At 39.8% G+C, this 17,718-nt stretch overlaps 1 protein-coding gene across 2 annotated transcripts in view; it reads left to right on the forward strand.

Annotated features, from left to right (window-relative positions):
- Nucleotides 1–364: 364 nt before the first annotated feature.
- Nucleotides 365–17,718, forward strand: part of spns2 (spinster homolog 2 (Drosophila)) — a 214,829-nt gene continuing 197,475 nt past the window's right edge. For both annotated transcript variants that reach the window (XM_034178994.1, XM_034178993.1), the window contains exon 1: nucleotides 365–878. In XM_034178994.1, the coding sequence (XP_034034885.1) occupies nucleotides 647–878 (232 nt within the window). In that variant the 5' untranslated portion in view covers nucleotides 365–646. The remainder of the gene's footprint in view (nucleotides 879–17,718) is intronic.

Genomic DNA, 17,718 nt, shown 5'->3' on the forward strand with positions numbered 1-17,718 from the left:
CTGATTGCCCTTCTAGTTGATCAGTGATGTAAAATGTGGTTTATCGCCACAAAACTTCTAACCCACCTTCACAATTCAATAGTCGTTTGCCTGTTTGTGGAGTTGAAATAAAAATATATGGTTTTCTGAATTGATTATCAAAACAGATGCCAATCATTTAATTGTTATGGATTAATAAAATCGTTCACGGTTCTCCTGCAGAACTGGCTTCTTCTTCTTTTTTTTTTTTTTTTTTTTTTTTTGAACTGCTCTCTGGTTTGCGGTTCTCCGCATCTGCAGCAGGATCAAGCGCAGGTCCATCATTCGCTGCAGGGCTTCACGGGGCGGAGTTACAGCCAGGTTACACCCCCTGCACTATACTACACCACTTAGTTCTTAAAAAAAGAAAAAAGAAAAGCAAAAGCTGAAGAGCGCACAGCCGTCCGTCAGCGCGCACTGCTACAAAATCATGATCCCGAGAGAAGCGCGCACTTTACGCAACAACCTCAATGCGCCTCTTTTAATTTCCAGCCGTTCCGCCTGATTCTTCAATTATTTTTGTCTCTTCTGCTGTGCGTCTTAGTCCCTTGTTTTTTTTTTTTAATTACTGTTATTTTATTTTGTGTTATTTTTTATTTTTTTTGCGCTGGATCTCTCGTGTCCGAAAATGTGCGTGGAGAGCGATGGGTGCGAGATTGAAGGCTGCAGCAGTTCGGACGAGGTGCGCACGCTGTCCGGCAGCATGAGTCCCGGACCCAAATCCAACCCGGACCTTCACCCTCGCAAACCCGGCCAGAAATTCCGCGCCGCGCTGCTCCGGTGCTGCACACCGACCGCCGCCGCGGGGATCCTCAGCTTCGGCAACGTCCTCAATTACATGGATCGATACACCGTAGCCGGTAAGACGCGTGACTTATCTGTTCAAAGGATGGTTTCTTGTTGTTTCTTGTTGTTCGGGCTCTGTGGGGAGATTTTGGAGCGTTAATTTGCCGCGGAGCCGCTCAGCTGATCAGACGGGCGGAACAATGGAGGCGCAGCGCGTCGCGCCTTCGTTCAGTCAGCCCACTGATTACATCAATTAGCTACAATTCTCCAGGAAAAAGGAAAACACTTGACAGTATCGATTTCCACTCTGATAATTCGTGATCGATCAATTAGGGGATGATGTCAGCTTGAACCATGATTTGTGCGCTGAGGGATGCGGATTTAAGGGTTCATCTGTCAAACCAGATCCATCTGAAACGAACTGTGACAGAGCGCACATCACTGTAAAGACCCAGATATTAATAGTTGTTGCTCACCGTTTAGTCCAACCTGGAACTACACAGCCCTCTGTAGGACCTGGTCTGTTCAGGTTCCTCCTCCAAATGTCTGCAGAAATTAGATTTTTATTACACAGGTTTATTTGTGTGTTTCTGAGCCAGAATCTGGAATTGATGAGTTAACTGATTTGGAATGAGGTGTTTGCTTATAATAAAATATAAACATAAACTTGTATTTTTTTTTTCTGCCCTATTCAGTGGCGGCTCCAGGGGATTTTTGTTGGTGGTGGTGGTGGTGGGGGGGCCGAGGGGGTGGCATGGTGTTAGTGCAAACTGACTTTAGAAATAAGTTTCAAGTACCTGCTTCATACTTAGGTATTAAAGGCACTGCGCTGCGGTGGTTTGAATCATATTTGTCTAATAGATTACAATTTGTTCATGTAAATGGGGAATCTTCTTCACAGACTAAAGTTAATTATGGAGTTCCACAAGGTTCTGTGCTAGGACCAATTTTATTCACTTTATACATGCTTCCCTTAGGCAGTATTATTAGACGGTATTGCTTAAATTTTCATTGTTACGCAGATGATACCCAGCTTTATCTATTCATGAAGCCAGAGGACACACACCAATTAGCTAAACTGCAGGATTGTCTTACAGACATAAAGACTTGATGACCTCTAATTTCCTGCTTTTAAACTCTTTTAAAACTGAAGTTATTGTACTTGGCCCCACAAATCTTAGAAACATGGTGTCTAACCAGATCCTTACTCTGGATGGCATTACCCTGACCTCTAGTAATACTGTGAGAAATCTTGGAGTCATTTTTGATCAGGATATGTCATTCAAAGCACATATTAAACAAATATGTAGGACTGCTTTTTTGCATTTACGCAATATCTCTAAAATCAGAAAGGTCTTGTCTCAGAGTGATGCTGAAAAACTAATTCATGCATTTATTTCCTCTAGGCTGGACTATTGTAATTCATTATTATCAGGTTGTCCTAAAAGTTCCCTGAAAAGCCTTCAGTTAATTCAAAATGCTGCAGCTAGAGTACTGACGGGGACTAGAAGGAGAGAGCATATCTCACCCATATTGGCCTCTCTTCATTGGCTTCCTGTTAATTCTAGAATAGAATTTAAAATTCTTCTTCTTACTTATAAGGTTTTGAATAATCAGGTCCCATCTTATCTTAGGGACCTCGTAGTACCATATCACCCCAATAGAGCGCTTCGCTCTCAGACTGCAGGCTTACTTGTAGTTCCTAGGGTTTGTAAGAGTAGAATGGGAGGCAGAGCCTTCAGCTTTCAGGCTCCTCTCCTGTGGAACCAGCTCCCAATTCAGATCAGGGAGACAGACACCCTCTCTACTTTTAAGATTAGGCTTAAAACTTTCCTTTTTGCTAAAGCTTATAGTTAGGGCTGGATCAGGTGACCCTGAACCATCCCTTAGTTATGCTGCTATAGACGTAGACTGCTGGGGGGTTCCCATGATGCACTGTTTCTTTCTCTTTTTGCTCTGTATGCACCACTCTGCATTTAATCATTAGTGATCGATCTCTGCTCCCCTCCACAGCATGTCTTTTTCCTGGTTCTCTCCCTCAGCCCCAACCAGTCCCAGCAGAAGACTGCCCCTCCCTGAGCCTGGTTCTGCTGGAGGTTTCTTCCTGTTAAAAGGGAGTTTTTCCTTCCCACTGTAGCCAAGTGCTTGCTCACAGGGGGTCGTTTTGACCATTGGGGTTTTTACATAATTATTGTATGGCCTTGCCTTACAATATAAAGCGCCTTGGGGCAACTGTTTGTTGTGATTTGGCGCTATATAAAAAAATTGATTGATTGATTGATACTTGTTAATTCACGCATATAATATACAACAGATAAAACAAACAAATAATATTTGTTTTCACATTGTATCAGTGACCTTTCTGAGGGAACACAGTTCAGAATGAAACATCTGTGAAAAATTATTAGTAGAAAAATACCTACACAATAACTACACAACTGACAATAAGCAAAACAGTCAAGATAAAAGCTGCTCTCCTTTCAGTGACGCTGTTCTGTCATACTCTTCCTGAATGTTGTACGACTGTTCTCCCTTGAATTTCAGAAGGTTCTGGTTCATATGGTTTGACATCGAAACAACTAATTTATACTCATGTTAACAATGAGATAAAAATGTTCAAAAAATTGTTTCTGTAATGCATACAGCATACATCGTTATTTATTGCAAGTAGGTCATCGGAAAAACCAATCACAGCTGAATCAATAATTAAGTATTTATGAAGCAGCAAAATGACACATTTTGACTTCACACATCTGATGGTTTGGCCGGACAGTTAAAGACAAACAGGTTTCCATTTTTTAACTGGTGTAAAATAATGGGATAATGGGAATTTAAAAGTACTTTTAAACAAATTTCAACTGGATAATGGAATATTTTTAACTGGGTTTCCAGCATTAAATGCATTAAAGTTGCATTGTCAAAAAACAACTGAATATTTTTTGAAGACATTTGCTGTGGTATTGAGAAAATGTAATGGAATTAATTTTTTTCAAGCATTTTTCCCCACCTGTTAAAAAATGCCTCTCCAACGGGGGGAGCTTAGTGGAGCTGCACCTTTTTCTGTACAATCGCATTTTAATATGGGATTTTTGTATATTGTTGTAGGATACTTTTTGCAGGGGTGGTGGCCAAATGGTTAATGCGCTTGGTTTCAGTTCAGAAGGTTCCAGGTTCAAATCCCACCCCTGCCACATTTCTCCATGTAATGTGGAGTTGCGTCAGGAAGGGCATCCGGTGTAAAACCTGTGCCAAATCAACATGCAGATCCACCTTGGATTTGCTGTGGCGACCCCGAGTGCAAACAAGGGAGCAGCCAAAGGGACTTACTTTTACTTTTTGTTGTAGGATACTTTTATTATTGCTATTTATTCTTTTACTACTGGAGTTTATTTTGTTTAGTGCAATGATTCTCGAGACAGTCCTATAAAATAGTTGTCATTATGATTTTTAATAAAAAAAACAAATGAATTTTTGGTATATAAGTCACAGGACGTCCCCATCTAGTAAAAAAATAGATTTATACTTCTGAAAATACAGCACTTGCTTTTCAATGAGGAAACAGTTATGCAGACTTTATTATAAAATTTCATCTGATCTGATTAGCAGATGAACAAGATGGCTTTTGTTGAATTCTATGACAGTCAGAGGACTTTATAAACATTTTATAGATTAAATGGTTCATCAGTGCATCATAATATGATGAGTTAACAATGAAAACCCAAACATGGTTTGTGACATATTCATTATCTTTACATGCTTCTTAGTCGTCTTTGTAACTAATCAGATAAACATTTTATCTGCACTTCACTGTGAGATGAGATGTTGAGACAATTCAACATCTTATTAAATCATGACTCACATAGAAAAGTTCAACCTGGGTTTCTTCTAATTGGTATATTAATTTGATTTGAGATGGTTTGGAAATCAAGTTTGTATGCTCCCTGTTTGGAGGAAGCCCTGGGGAAGTCACACTGGAGGATTATATCTCCCAGCTAGCTTGACAAGGCCTCAGGATCCCCCAAGAGGAGTTATGGGGAATAAGGATAGGATAGAGACGTGTGGGATGAGCTGCTTATCCGGTGACAGAAAATGAATGAATGAATGAATGAACATGACACATAGAAATTACAAATGCATCAGGAAGAACTAACACACCCTCTGTGCTATTTACCTCAGTTATAAATATCACATTATCATCTGTCAATAAGTTTAAGTGTGTTTTGGAAACATTCTCTTATTATGTAAGTTTCTCCCCGCCCTTGCAGAAAGGAGAAGCAGAGACTTGCGTGATTTAGTGCCCATAGTTTTACAGCCGTATCATTCCTCAGGTTCAGTCTATCAGCTGTAAAGAAGCTGCAAAGCCTTTGGGTGTCACAATGATAATTACAGCAGAAGGTTTAGACTTTGAGCTGCTTGAGCTACAGCCACACCAAGAATGTATTGATGTGCAGCAGCATATGTAATCTTTGCATCTTGGAGCACTCAGTCACAGCCCATAGCTCACTGGTAGTCCTTCTGATGTAATAACGATTTTACCTCCTTACACCTCTTCAGTCTTTGACCCCTTCGTTGATGGGTGTAGAAGTGGTGGCCCTGTTCTTTTTTCATTGATCCTGACACTGTAGGTGAGAGTATCATAGGCTCTGCAAACCTCTTTACTTGGCAGGAGTGACAGAATAGAAATGAAGAGAAGGTGATGTGGAGGAGGGGAGCGAGGGATGATTGGGTGGGTGGTGCAGCAGCTGGGTTTCGCCATTGTGGGGAGAATCTTCACTGGTGCACGGGTGGGGGGGGGGGGGGTCCTTTCACATCAGCGGCACCTTGAGCATTGTTGCATTATGCATTGGGCAGCTTGTGCATTAAGAGACGCAGGACAAGAGTCCAGAGGAATCTGTCATAACAGTGTACAGATGCTTCCTTCACTCCTGTCTCTCATTCCTCAATCCTTTCACGTTGTCCTCTGTCCCGCTGTGCGAGCCACACTGCAGTAGTAATTAGCTCATGGAAGCAGCACATCTGCGCTGATTGCAGTGTTTTCTAGTAGCATGGTGTTGTGCAGTGGAGTGGGCTGTCGGACAAGAACTCACTGGGGATTTTGGTGATACACAATGTGGTGTGTTTTCCTGTTACAATGTTCAGAGTATTTTTAGCCTTTTGTCTCACTCACCATCACGAAGAGGGGTGTTGTGTTGGTCTGTGTGCAAACTTCTAGGTAAAGTTCCGTTTTACAACCTTAGTCATGCTAAGACATTGCTCACTTTTAACATTTGTGTCGTGTGAGGGAAATACCTTAATACCATAAAATGCTTAAAACACAGGGATCAATGCTGCACATGCAGTGGAACTAGTGATGGGAATCAAGAACTGTTCCAGATTTTTCAATCTGTTGGAATGGTATTTCTCAGGTGTTATCAATCAGGCCTGGGAACATATGTTGGTGCCATGTGTCACCACATGCACCACACTACGGAACAGTCTTGGGTTTTGGATGGGAGCCTCCCAGACAGACATCCAGTCCATCCCCACCTCTTGAACGTACCCATCTACCTGTCACAGCCAGGTCAAACATGGGTGTCCCACTGGCCTTCTCCACCTGCTGGATCCTGCTCTGAGAAAGACATGACCTAATTGTGGTAGAAGACGTTTCATCATGCTGCAACTTATGTATACTCCTCATCTGAGCCTCACTAAGTAAGAGATTCTGTCAAGTGAACAGTTAGTTAAGGAAATTAAAACATTATCAATGCTGATGTATTTTTCTAACAGCTCCGTGTTGCTACATCTTCTGTGTCAAAACATAAGCCATAAAAGAGAAAACTTCACACATCAGACTCTTCAAACGGGTGCGTAGGAGATAAGGGACAAGCCCAGCTAAACGTAAATAAGATAAAAAGGTCCCGCACACTGTCTTACTTGCTGTAGAAAAAATTTATTCAGGACTGTATCACCAACGTTTCGGCACTGTGGCCTTCATCAGGCAAATGAAGACTGAGCTCCAAGTAGCCATCTTTTAAAGGGTGGGGCTAGCACCCAAGGGTGCCAGTTAAATGCACTGTGCACCTAAATACAAATATCCATAAAAAAGTCAAAATACAGAACAAGTACAGACATAATTATAAAAATAAAAAGAAGAGTGTTTGGATACATAATGATACTGTATATAAGTTACCAGGCTATAGAGTGAAAATGGTGTACAAATATACATATCTCCATATAAACAACATTCAATAATGGCACATCACATCAAGTCAAAGTTAATATATTACATTATTTACAGAAAAATACTCAAATTGAAATCATCATTTAGGCCTTTTGGAGTCAAGGTTTGGAGGGTGTGAATCCAAAATGCCTCCCTCTGTTTGAGCAGTCGGTCATGACCCCCTCCTCTAGGTGGAGGGGGCACCTGCTCAATGCCACAGAACCGTAGGGCACTTATATCATGCCTATGGTCATTGAAGTATATCGCTACAGGGTAGTTTCTGTAGCTTTTGAACCAGCTCCCAATTCAGATCAGGGAGACAGACACCCTCTCTACTTTTAAGATTAGGGCTGTATCAGGTGACCCTGAACCATCCCTTAGTTATGCTGCTATAGACTTAGACTGCTGGGGGGTTCCCATGATGCACTGAGTGTTTCTTTCTCTTTTTGCTCTGTATGCACCACTCTGCATTTAATCATTGGTGATCGATCTCTGCTCCCCTCCACAGCATGTCTTTTTCTTGGTTCTCTCCCTCAGCCCCAACCAGTCCCAGGAGAAGACTGCCCCTCCCTGAGCCTGGTTCTGCTGGAGGTTTCTTCCTGTTAAAAGGGAGTTTTTCCTTCCCACTGTCACCAAGTGCTTGCTCACAGGGGGTCGTTTTGACCGTTGGGATTTTTCCGTAATTATTGTATGGCTTTTGCCTTACAATATAAAGCTCCTTGGGGCGACTGTTTGTTGTGATTTGGCGCTATATAAATAAAATTGATTTGATTTGATTTGGAACTCTTGTGCTCACTGATTCTTTGTTTTAATTTTCTTGTGGTCTTGCCTACATAAACTAGGCCACAAGGGCATCTAAGCAAATAAATAACATGAGTAAATGCACATGTAATTATACTTTTAATTGGAAACTTTTTTCCAGTGTGAGGATGTAAAAAGTGATCAATTTTGGTAGTATTGTTACACTGAGCACAGTTCCCACAACGGTAATTTCCATTTGGAAGAGGATGAAGCAAAGTTTGAGAGGACATTTTAGATTTGGTTGTATAATTGGTTCGTACCAAATAGTCTTTAAGATTTTTTCCACATTTATAAAGAAAGAGTGGAGGGTCCTTAAAGACTAATGAGATTTCTGGGTCAGATTTTAAAATGTGCCAATGCTTTAAAAAATTGATTTAATAGTGTGTGCATGGGTAGAATATTGTGTGATGCAGGTTACAGAAAAGTTCTTATGTTTCTTGGTACTTTTCTTTAATAAATCTACATGGGACTTATGTAGAGCCCGCTCATATGCATCATCAACCCAAGACACTGGATATCCACGTTGCAGAAATCTCTCCCTCATGTCAGTGGCTTGTTCAGTAAAATCATCAGTGGAGTGACAGATTCTTCTGAGACGGTAGAATTGACTTATAGGCAAGCCTTTCTTAAGTGGAGTGGGGTGAAAACTGGTTGCAAGCAGTAATGTATTTTTATCTGTTTCTTTGCGATATAGTGAGGTGATAATGTACCTTTATCTTTTTTAACCCACATATCCAAGAAACTTACTTGGTCAGGGCTGTATTGTGCTGTAAACTTGAGGTTGGAGCTGAAACTATTTAACAACTTAATAAAACTGTCCAGCTCCTCCACACTGCCCTGAAAAATACAAAAAATATCGTCAATGTACCTAAACCATTTGATTATATTAGGCAGATACTTATTATGGATAGGGTTAAATACAAACTTATTTTCAAAAAACCCCACATACAGATTGGCATAGTTGGGTGCACAAATAGTGCCCATGCTAGTCCCAGAAACTTGAAGGTAAAAGTCATTGTCAAATGCAAAGTAGTTAAATTTCATAACAAATTCAGCAAAGTCCAACACCAGTTGATTAGGATGGTAGGAGGTATCACTCCGGTTCTGCAGATAGAACCCTAAGGCCTCCAAACCTCCCTCATGAGGTATATTAGTATATAGACTAGTTATGTCCAAAGTGAGTAAATGTGTGTTCCCCATCAAGTTTGTAATATTAGAACACTTTTCAATAAAATCTGTTGAGTCTTTAATATAGGCTGGGAGAGTCTGAACAAAGGACTTAATATAAAAGTCCACAAAGGATGACAAAGGTGACCATAAAGAATTTGTTTGAGCCACAATAGGGCGACCTGGGGGATTTGATAATGATTTATGAATTTTTGGAAGAGTGTAAAATACAGGACACATCGGGTGTTTAGAATAAAGAAAGTCAAAATCAGAATCAGATAGCCATTTGTTGATTTTTGCATCTTCAAGGTAAGACAACAGCTTCTTTTGAAAGTCCACGGTGGGGTCATTATTCAGTTTTTTGTAGAATCAAGTGTCTGACAATTGAGACAAAATTTCAGTTTTATATTTATCTGCATCCTGTATACATATAGCACCTCCCTTTTGCAGGTTTGATCACTATATCCTTATTGTTCATAAGTTCAGTTAGGGCCCGCCTCTCCTCTCTAGTAAGATTAGGAGATGTGGATTTAGGTGTTTCTATTACATGCATAATGTCATTTTCCACTATTCTACAGAATGTATTAATAGATGCATTAGTTGTGATAGGGCAAAAGGTGCTCTTAGACTTGAAGGGAGTCATAGGCCTGGAACGTGGCTCAGATTTGGAAAAATAGTAACGTAATTTAATTTGTCTAAAACACTTAAATAGGTCCACTTTCAAACCAAAGGCATTAATATTATTTTGAGGAACAAATGAAATATTTTTTCTACAGAAAGTAAGATGGTGTGCGGGACCTTTTTATCTTATAAAACATAAGCCATGACATCAAACTCTGCTTCTAGCAACAAGGGAAACTGCTGCATTGATGCTGAAAACTGGTGTAGTCTAATTTTGCACTCAGAAAATTCATTGGGATATCAATAATGGAATTGATAAAGAATTGGACCAATAAGCAGAATCAAAAATAGTATAAAAATGGATAAAATCGTATCAGTTCCCATTCTTTAGTGGAACCCTAAATGACCACAAACTGTTTTTTTAACCTAAAAGTTACAAGATCACTTACAATCAGAGTCTGAATTATAAGATAAGATAAGATAATCCTTTATTAGTCCCACAACGGGGAAATTTATGATGCTACAGTGAAAAGGGACAGCGACAGAACAATGGTGCAAAGTATGCAGAAATAAGGTAAAAGAAAATAAATGCCAAAAACACACAAGTCAAGTTCTGTGCAGAACAATATATACTATTGAATTCAGTATTTACAAGCAAGAAAAAAAAAAAAAGAATTAGGGAATAACCCCCTTGTGTCTGATTATTTGCAGATGTTAATGCTGGATTTTATGGAGGCAAATTGAGTTTTACTAGCTCCACTAATGCGTCGCCGGTAAAACTCAATTTGCGACCGTAAAATCCAGTATTAATGTCCGCAAATCATCAGACACAAGGGGGTTATTCCCATTCTAATCCAATTCCATTGTTTGCACAGTTTATTTTTATGTAAGTAATTTGGTCTGCGAAACTTAGCTACCATAGCAACAGCGTCGTCGCTCCACCAGTTTCTCTCGCTCTCAGCTGACAGCGCCATTATTGAGAGCGCCAACAGCGTCTTCATGCCAAACTGTAAGTTCTGTGAGCAGACCCACAGATTTCTCCATCTCGTCAACTGCACTGAGTAATTCTGTATCAGAATCCACATCATCATCGTCGCGCCACCAGTTTCTCTCGCTCTCAGCACCATTATTGACATCTGTGTAGCAACACCGTCAGGGGGCAGAGTAAAACATCAAATGTGAAATGGTCGAATATTTTGCCACCCTCAATGCGATATTTTATAGTCAGAAATCTCAGATTTCCGGAACAAATGTAATTGGATTAGAATGCACTGTAATATTGCACATGAGTGTTCACGTGATGTTGTACATGAGTGTACAAGGTACTATTGTACCTAGGGTTGCCAACTCTCTGAAAAATAAATAAGGGACACCTCACTGGCAGGGCTGACCGGCCCATGGAAATATAGACTGGAATGGACATGCACGCCTCAATCTATTAGTGTCACTCAGGACAGGAAGGCGCCATTACTAAGGGTGGAAATGTGCAGCTCATCAATAATAAACTGACCGCTTTTTTTGCACTAGCGTCACTATTTCTTAATGGATTTTAATAAATGTAGGCTTGTTTCAAAGACCTTTGAAAGCTCTTTCCAATGCACCTATGCATGTGTGGGTGAAAAAAAAACAACTTTTATGTAAAATGCAGAAATTTGGGGAAATTACGACAAACTGTGCTGCTTTTCTCTCTCTATTGTCGCTATTTGTTAACAGATTTTCTGGCTTGAGTCCAGAAGATCATGGGTTCAAATCCCCGCCTGACTGGAAAATTACTAAGGGCCCTTGGGCAAGGCCTTTAATCCCCTATTGCTCCCGGTGTGTAGTGAGCGCCTTGTATGGCAGCACCCTGACATCGGGGTGAATGTGAGGCATAATTGTAAAGCGCTTTGAGCGTCTGATGCAGATGGAAAAGCGCTATATAAATGCAGTCCATTTACCATTTATATATATATAGACATAAATATATTTAAACATTTTTGTTTCCGCATGTGAACGTTGAGTTATAGTCTCAGTATATTGACATTAAATTACGGCATAATGACTTTAAAATAGACATTTGTTTTACATAATTACATTAAGGCTCTTGTACGGTTCATTTTAGTATTGGAGAATTTGTTTTTGTGGTTCGTGCAGTTGATGATGAAGCACTGGCTGCCTTTTTTCTCCTCATATCGCTTCTGTTTAACAGGATCAAGGTCTCTCTCCACCCTCAGTAACGGCCGCCGTGCGGCACGCCGCTAGTCATGTGACGTCCATTCCAGTCTCTATTTCCATGGACCGGCCAACTGACCATCGCCTTCACCCTTCCTAGCGCGTGTGTGAAACGATTTTTAATCAATCAATCAATCAATTTTTTTTATATAGCGCCAAATCACAACAAACAGTTGCCCCAAGGCGCCTCATATTGTAAGGCAAGGCCATACAATAATGATGTAAAACCCCAACGGTCAAAACGACCCCCTGTGAGCAAGCACTTGGCTACAGTGGGAAGGAAAAACTCCCTTTTAACAGGAAGAAACCTCCAGCAGAACCAGGCTCAGGGAGGGGCAGTCTTCTGCTGGGACTGGTTGGGGCTGAGGGAGAGAACCAGGAAAAAGACATGCTGTGGAGGGGAGCAGAGATAGAGCACTAATGATTAAATGCAGAGTGGTGCATACAGAGCAAAAAGAGAAAGAAACAGTGTATCATGGGAACCCCCCAGCAGTCTACGTCTATAGCAGCATAACTAAGGGATGGTTCAGGGTCACCTGATCCAGCCCTAACTATAAGCTTTAGCAAAAAGGAAAGTTTTAAGCCTAATCTTAAAAGTAGAGAGGGTGTCTGTCTCCCTGATCTGAATTGGGAGCTGGTTCCACAGGAGAGGAGCCTGAAAGCTGAAGGCTCTGCCTCCCATTCTACTCTTACAAACCCTAGGAACTACAAGTAAGCCTGCAGTCTGAGAGCGAAGCGCTCTATTTGGGTGATATGGTACTATGAGGTCCCTAAGATAAGATGGGACCTGATTATTCAAAACCTTATAAGTAAGAAGAAGAATTTTAAATTCTATTCTAGAATTTAGATGCATACAAGTAGATGCATACATGCATTTGTTATGATATGAACATGCGGAAAACTAATTATTATTTAGCAATTTATTTTTAGGGCAAAATAAATTTTCACTCACAATTTCAATATGAGCATCCTGTCCTGCTTCAAAGTATAAAAAAATATGTCTTTAAAAATAAATCTTTCTCTGTCGTGTTATTGTTATAAAAGTGTATAAATTAACAAAAAAAAATATCATCCAAAACAATGTAACAGTGAAAGTCTGAAAAAGTAAACAATACTTACAATACTTATAGCTGTTGTCGTGCACCTTTTCCGATTTGCCCATGTATTTTTGCTTTCTTTTTTGTTTTGTTTTTTTTCGAGGAGAAGTAACGATGTTACAGACATTGCTGTTCGTAGGCGTATCTGCAGTGCCAGTGCCGGTGTCGGTATCAGCCATGCTGCTATTGTCGTCCGACGACCGTCGTCGGCTCATGATTCTCGTCCGGGATCTCCCTCGACCAATGAGATAAGAGTGATTCTGTATCGTCAACTCGTGTCTGTCAGCTCATTGGTGAAGAACAGGAGAGAGGCTGGGATAAAATTTACCGTAGGTTTCCATATAAAGCGCCAGAATTTTTGATTCTCACAGAAATACGGGACAAATAAGGGACGATTCCGTTTTTCAAGGGACGGTTGGCAACCCTAATTGTACCAGAATGTGTAGTATTATTGCACGTGGGAGACAGAAAAATGGTTACTATAATGATATTAGTGATTTTAGTGATCTGAGTGGTCTACTGGGAACAGTGCTGGTTGTGGAGTCTGACAGCAGCAGGAAGGAAGGACCTGCGGTGTCGCTTCTTCACGCACGTGTGGTGGAGCAGCCTGTCGCTAAAGGAGCTTTCCAGTGTAGTAACAATCGGAGCTTTATTATACAGTCGTAAGGCAAATGTTAGCTTCAGATAGCTAACATTAATGAGTTAAACTAAGGCAAAAGCTGGAAACAAAGTAAAATAATCATAAGGTAAATGTTAGCTTTAGCTAGCGAACATTAATGAGATAAACTAAGGCAAAAGCTGGAAACAAACTAAAATAATCATAAGGTAAATGTTAGCTTTAGCTAGCTAACATTAATGAGTTAAACTAAAGCAAAAGCTGGAAACAAACTAAAATAATCATAAGGTAAATAGCTTTAGCTAGCGAACATTAATGAGTTAAACTAAGGCAAAAGCTGGAAACAAACTAAAATAATCATAAGGTAAATAGCTTTAGCTAGCGAACATTAATGAGTTAAACTAAGGCAAAAGCTGGAAACAAACGAATCATAAGGCAAATGTTAGCTTTAGCTAGCGAACATTAATGAGTTAAACTAAGGCAAAAGCTGGAAACAAACGAATCATAAGGCAAATGTTAGCTTTAGCTAGCTAACATTAATGAGTTAAACTAAGGCAAAAGCTGGAAACAAACAAATCATAAGGCAAATGTTAGCTTTAGCTAGCTAACATTAATGAGTTAAACTAAGGCAAAAGCTGGAAAGAAACTAAAATAATAATAAGGTAAATGTTAGCTTTAGCTAGCTAACATTAATGAGTTAAACTAAGGCAAAAGCTGGAAACAAACTAAAATAATAATAAGGTAAATGTTAGCTTTAGCTAGCTAACATTAATGAGTTAAACTAAAGCAAAAGCTGGAAACAAACTAAAATAATCATAAGGTAAATAGCTTTAGCTAGCAAACATTAATGAGTTAAACTAAGGCAAAAGCTGGAAACAAACTAAAATAATCATAAGGTAAATAGCTTTAGCTAGCAAACATTAATGAGTTAAACTAAGGCAAAAGCTGGAAACAAACTAAAATAATAATAAGGTAAATGTTAGCTTTAGCTAGCTAACATTAATGAGTTAAACTAAAGCAAAAGCTGGAAACAAACTAAAATAATCATAAGGTAAATGTTAGCTTTAGCTAGCTAACAATGAGTTAAACTAGAATTCTCAAGGTCGGTGCTAGGTCACTTCGGCAAAGTGACCAATCTGAAAGCGATAATTCGTACTTCTGTGACTGGCCGCTCGGTGATAACACGCTTGGGGTGTATGTTGTTTTATTGAAATCAGTCAGATTGACAACTATCATTGCCTGGAACGATGAGATTTATACACTAAGCTGACCTAAAATGAACTGTTGTATATTAAATTTACTTTATTGACGAGTGTGACCTGTTTGAAAAGTGACCAGATTACATGTACTTGTTTTGAGTTTGGCAGTGTTTTCACCGAGACACTCCGCCCCTCCAGGTTAAATGCCTGGATGACCGACCTTGAGAATATAATCATAAGGTAAACATTAGCTTTAGCTAGCTAACATTAATTAGTTAAACTAAGGCAAAAGCTGGAAACAAGATAATATAATTATAAGGTAAATGTTAGTTGTAGCTAGCTAACATTAATGAGTTAAACTAAGGAAAAGGCTCAAAACTTGCTAATGTTAGCGTTCAGCCATAGACAGTTGACAGAATCGAATTCAGACCCTCTGAAGGTAAGAAACTGTTACGTATTCAGAGCGCCATCGCTACCATTGATAAGAGTGAAGCAGGCACACAAAAAGTTCAACTAAGGTTAAGAAATAGTATCGACCCTATAATTAAAGTTGTTAAATTGGTGATCATCACATTGTGCTAATTTGTATCACGACTTGGATTTTGTAAACTCTCAGATTTTTTTTTCCACTAATAATCCCACCAGTTTTGACATGTTGACATCTCTAATCCAGTAACTAGTAAAGGCGGTACTTAAATCTAATGTCACAATAATTATCTGCACCAGTCCAGATTAAATGATTGCTATAGATGTAGTCGGTTGATGCTATTGAAGCTGTTAAGATGTTTGAAAACAGGATATTGATTGGAAAGAGGTCTCTGTGGTGTCATTGTAGCTGTAGCCTCTATGGGATAACACCTGAGTACGGCAGCAGTAGCCAACCTCATGCGGTTTCAAACGGGGTGAGTGGTTTTACAGTACCCAGAGTACTAATCCCACCACGACTCTGTAGGGAAATCTCTAAAGCTTACTGTTTCAGTTGCAGCTCATGACTGTTTCCTCTCTTCTTACCTCCTTTATTACATCACTTCTCTCTAATCAGGCACCTTTTACACCATCAGGACTGGATCTTCCATTTGTTCTCCTTCTCTTCCAATCTGCGACTTTTTGTGTTCTGTCTAATTTTCAAACACCTTCTGTAGTTGCTACCCAAAGCACATCCCAAGTCATAAATCTTAATGTCAGTTAGGCAAAACATTTGCAGACACCCACAGAAACGCATGAGAAAAGGTTGTGTGTGCTGTTTGAGATGTGATGGGAGGGGCCGGTCGCTGCAGTGGCTGGTAGTCGAAGGCAAGCGGACGCAGAACGCCGGGTGAACTACGCCTGAGCGCTGCAGTCCGCCGCCATCAAAAGGTCTTTGTACCAACAGCCATTACATTCGTGTGTGAATCACTGAAGCATTGTCACCGAGACGTGGGGTGAAAAATCCAGACACCACTTCTATTCTGCTGTACAGCAGTGATGGGGAACCACATCTGGCAGTGTCCTGCATTGTCAAACACTTCAACCGTCCTGTTGTTCTGTCCTGTCAGAGGTGAAGCCACATGCAAAGAGACACTAGTCCAAAAAAGTTAATACAGACTGACGCTTAATCCTAATGTAGCTGATCGGTGTGATCAAAATTCACTGTGGTGTGCCTCAGATATTTTGCTAACATGCACGCAAACACTGTTGATCACAAACGTGTACACCTCTGACAACATTGCTAACAAAAGCTCCTATTTCCAAATACTCATAGATTCTCAAGTAAAATCTAAGTGTACAGTATAGTCTGGAGAGCAATGTCATATTTGACAAACCATGGGCCACATGCAAGAACATTTTTGTAACATTTTCTCCAATTTCTCATACTTTTTTCATCCAGGGTTTTCATGTATCCCATAATCCCTTGCGCACCAGAGAGTCTCTGCAGCCAAAACAACATAGAGAATCCACATGATGACAATTGTAAATTAATATTATACTACAAAAATGTATTTTTTAATGCTTTTCATCACGTTAATAAGAGGAGTGGACCAACATTCCACAGGCCACAATTGACAACCTGATCAACTCTATGCGAAGGAGATGTGTTGCACTGCATGAGGCAAATGGTGGTCACACCAGATACTGACTGGTATCCCCCCCCAATAAAACAAAACTGCACCTTTCAGAGTGGCCTTTTATTGTGGGCAGTCTAAGGCACACCTGTGCACTAATCATGGTGTCTAATCAGCATCTTGATATGGCACACCTGTGAGGTGGGATGGATTATCTCAGCAAAGGAGAAGTGCTCACTATCACAGATTTAGACTGGTTTGTGTACAATATTTGAGGGAAATGGTGATATTGTGTATGTGGAAAAAGTTTTAGATCTTTGAGTTCATTTCATACAAAATGGGAGCAAAACCAAAAGTGTTGCGTTTATATTTTTGTTGAGTGTAGTTTTATGATACGATGTTAATGCTGTTGTCCGTGTGCAGCAGTTAAAGTGCAGCGTGATCAGAGCGTCTCAGTGCAGTTCTCAATGTTACTGAGATCTCGCAGGATTTTGCGGGATTTGAAACCTGAAAAGGGTGGATTCCATACCAGATTTTGAAATGCTTGTAAATCCAGCTAATTGCGTCCATTATATATTTAAACCTGCTGAATTCTGCCTGTTTGAATTTCAGTGCAGCTTCATGTGAAGGTTACTTCCCAAATGCTATACGGTGGACACAGTTCAGCTAATTAGTTAACAGCTCATCAGTGAAGCTAACATTTTCATTACTGAATTAGCTTTCCAGCTAACTTGGAAAACCATTAGCGGATCTGTTAGCTGCCACTAAATTTAGTTCCATTAAGTCAGGTGATATTTAAAAACTCAAATTTAGTGGTCAAGAGCTCAACTAATATGGAGAGGGTAAATTTTTTTACAATACTAATAATATAATATATCTGCCAATATATACATAAAAATGGCTAATAATTCTGAACACTTCATCAAACCTTTGTGACAAAGAAAGGTAATTGAGGCTTGAT

This window comes from Thalassophryne amazonica, chromosome 9 (genome assembly GCF_902500255.1).
Source record: "Thalassophryne amazonica chromosome 9, fThaAma1.1, whole genome shotgun sequence".
Classification (NCBI taxonomy): Eukaryota; Metazoa; Chordata; class Actinopteri; order Batrachoidiformes; family Batrachoididae; genus Thalassophryne; species Thalassophryne amazonica.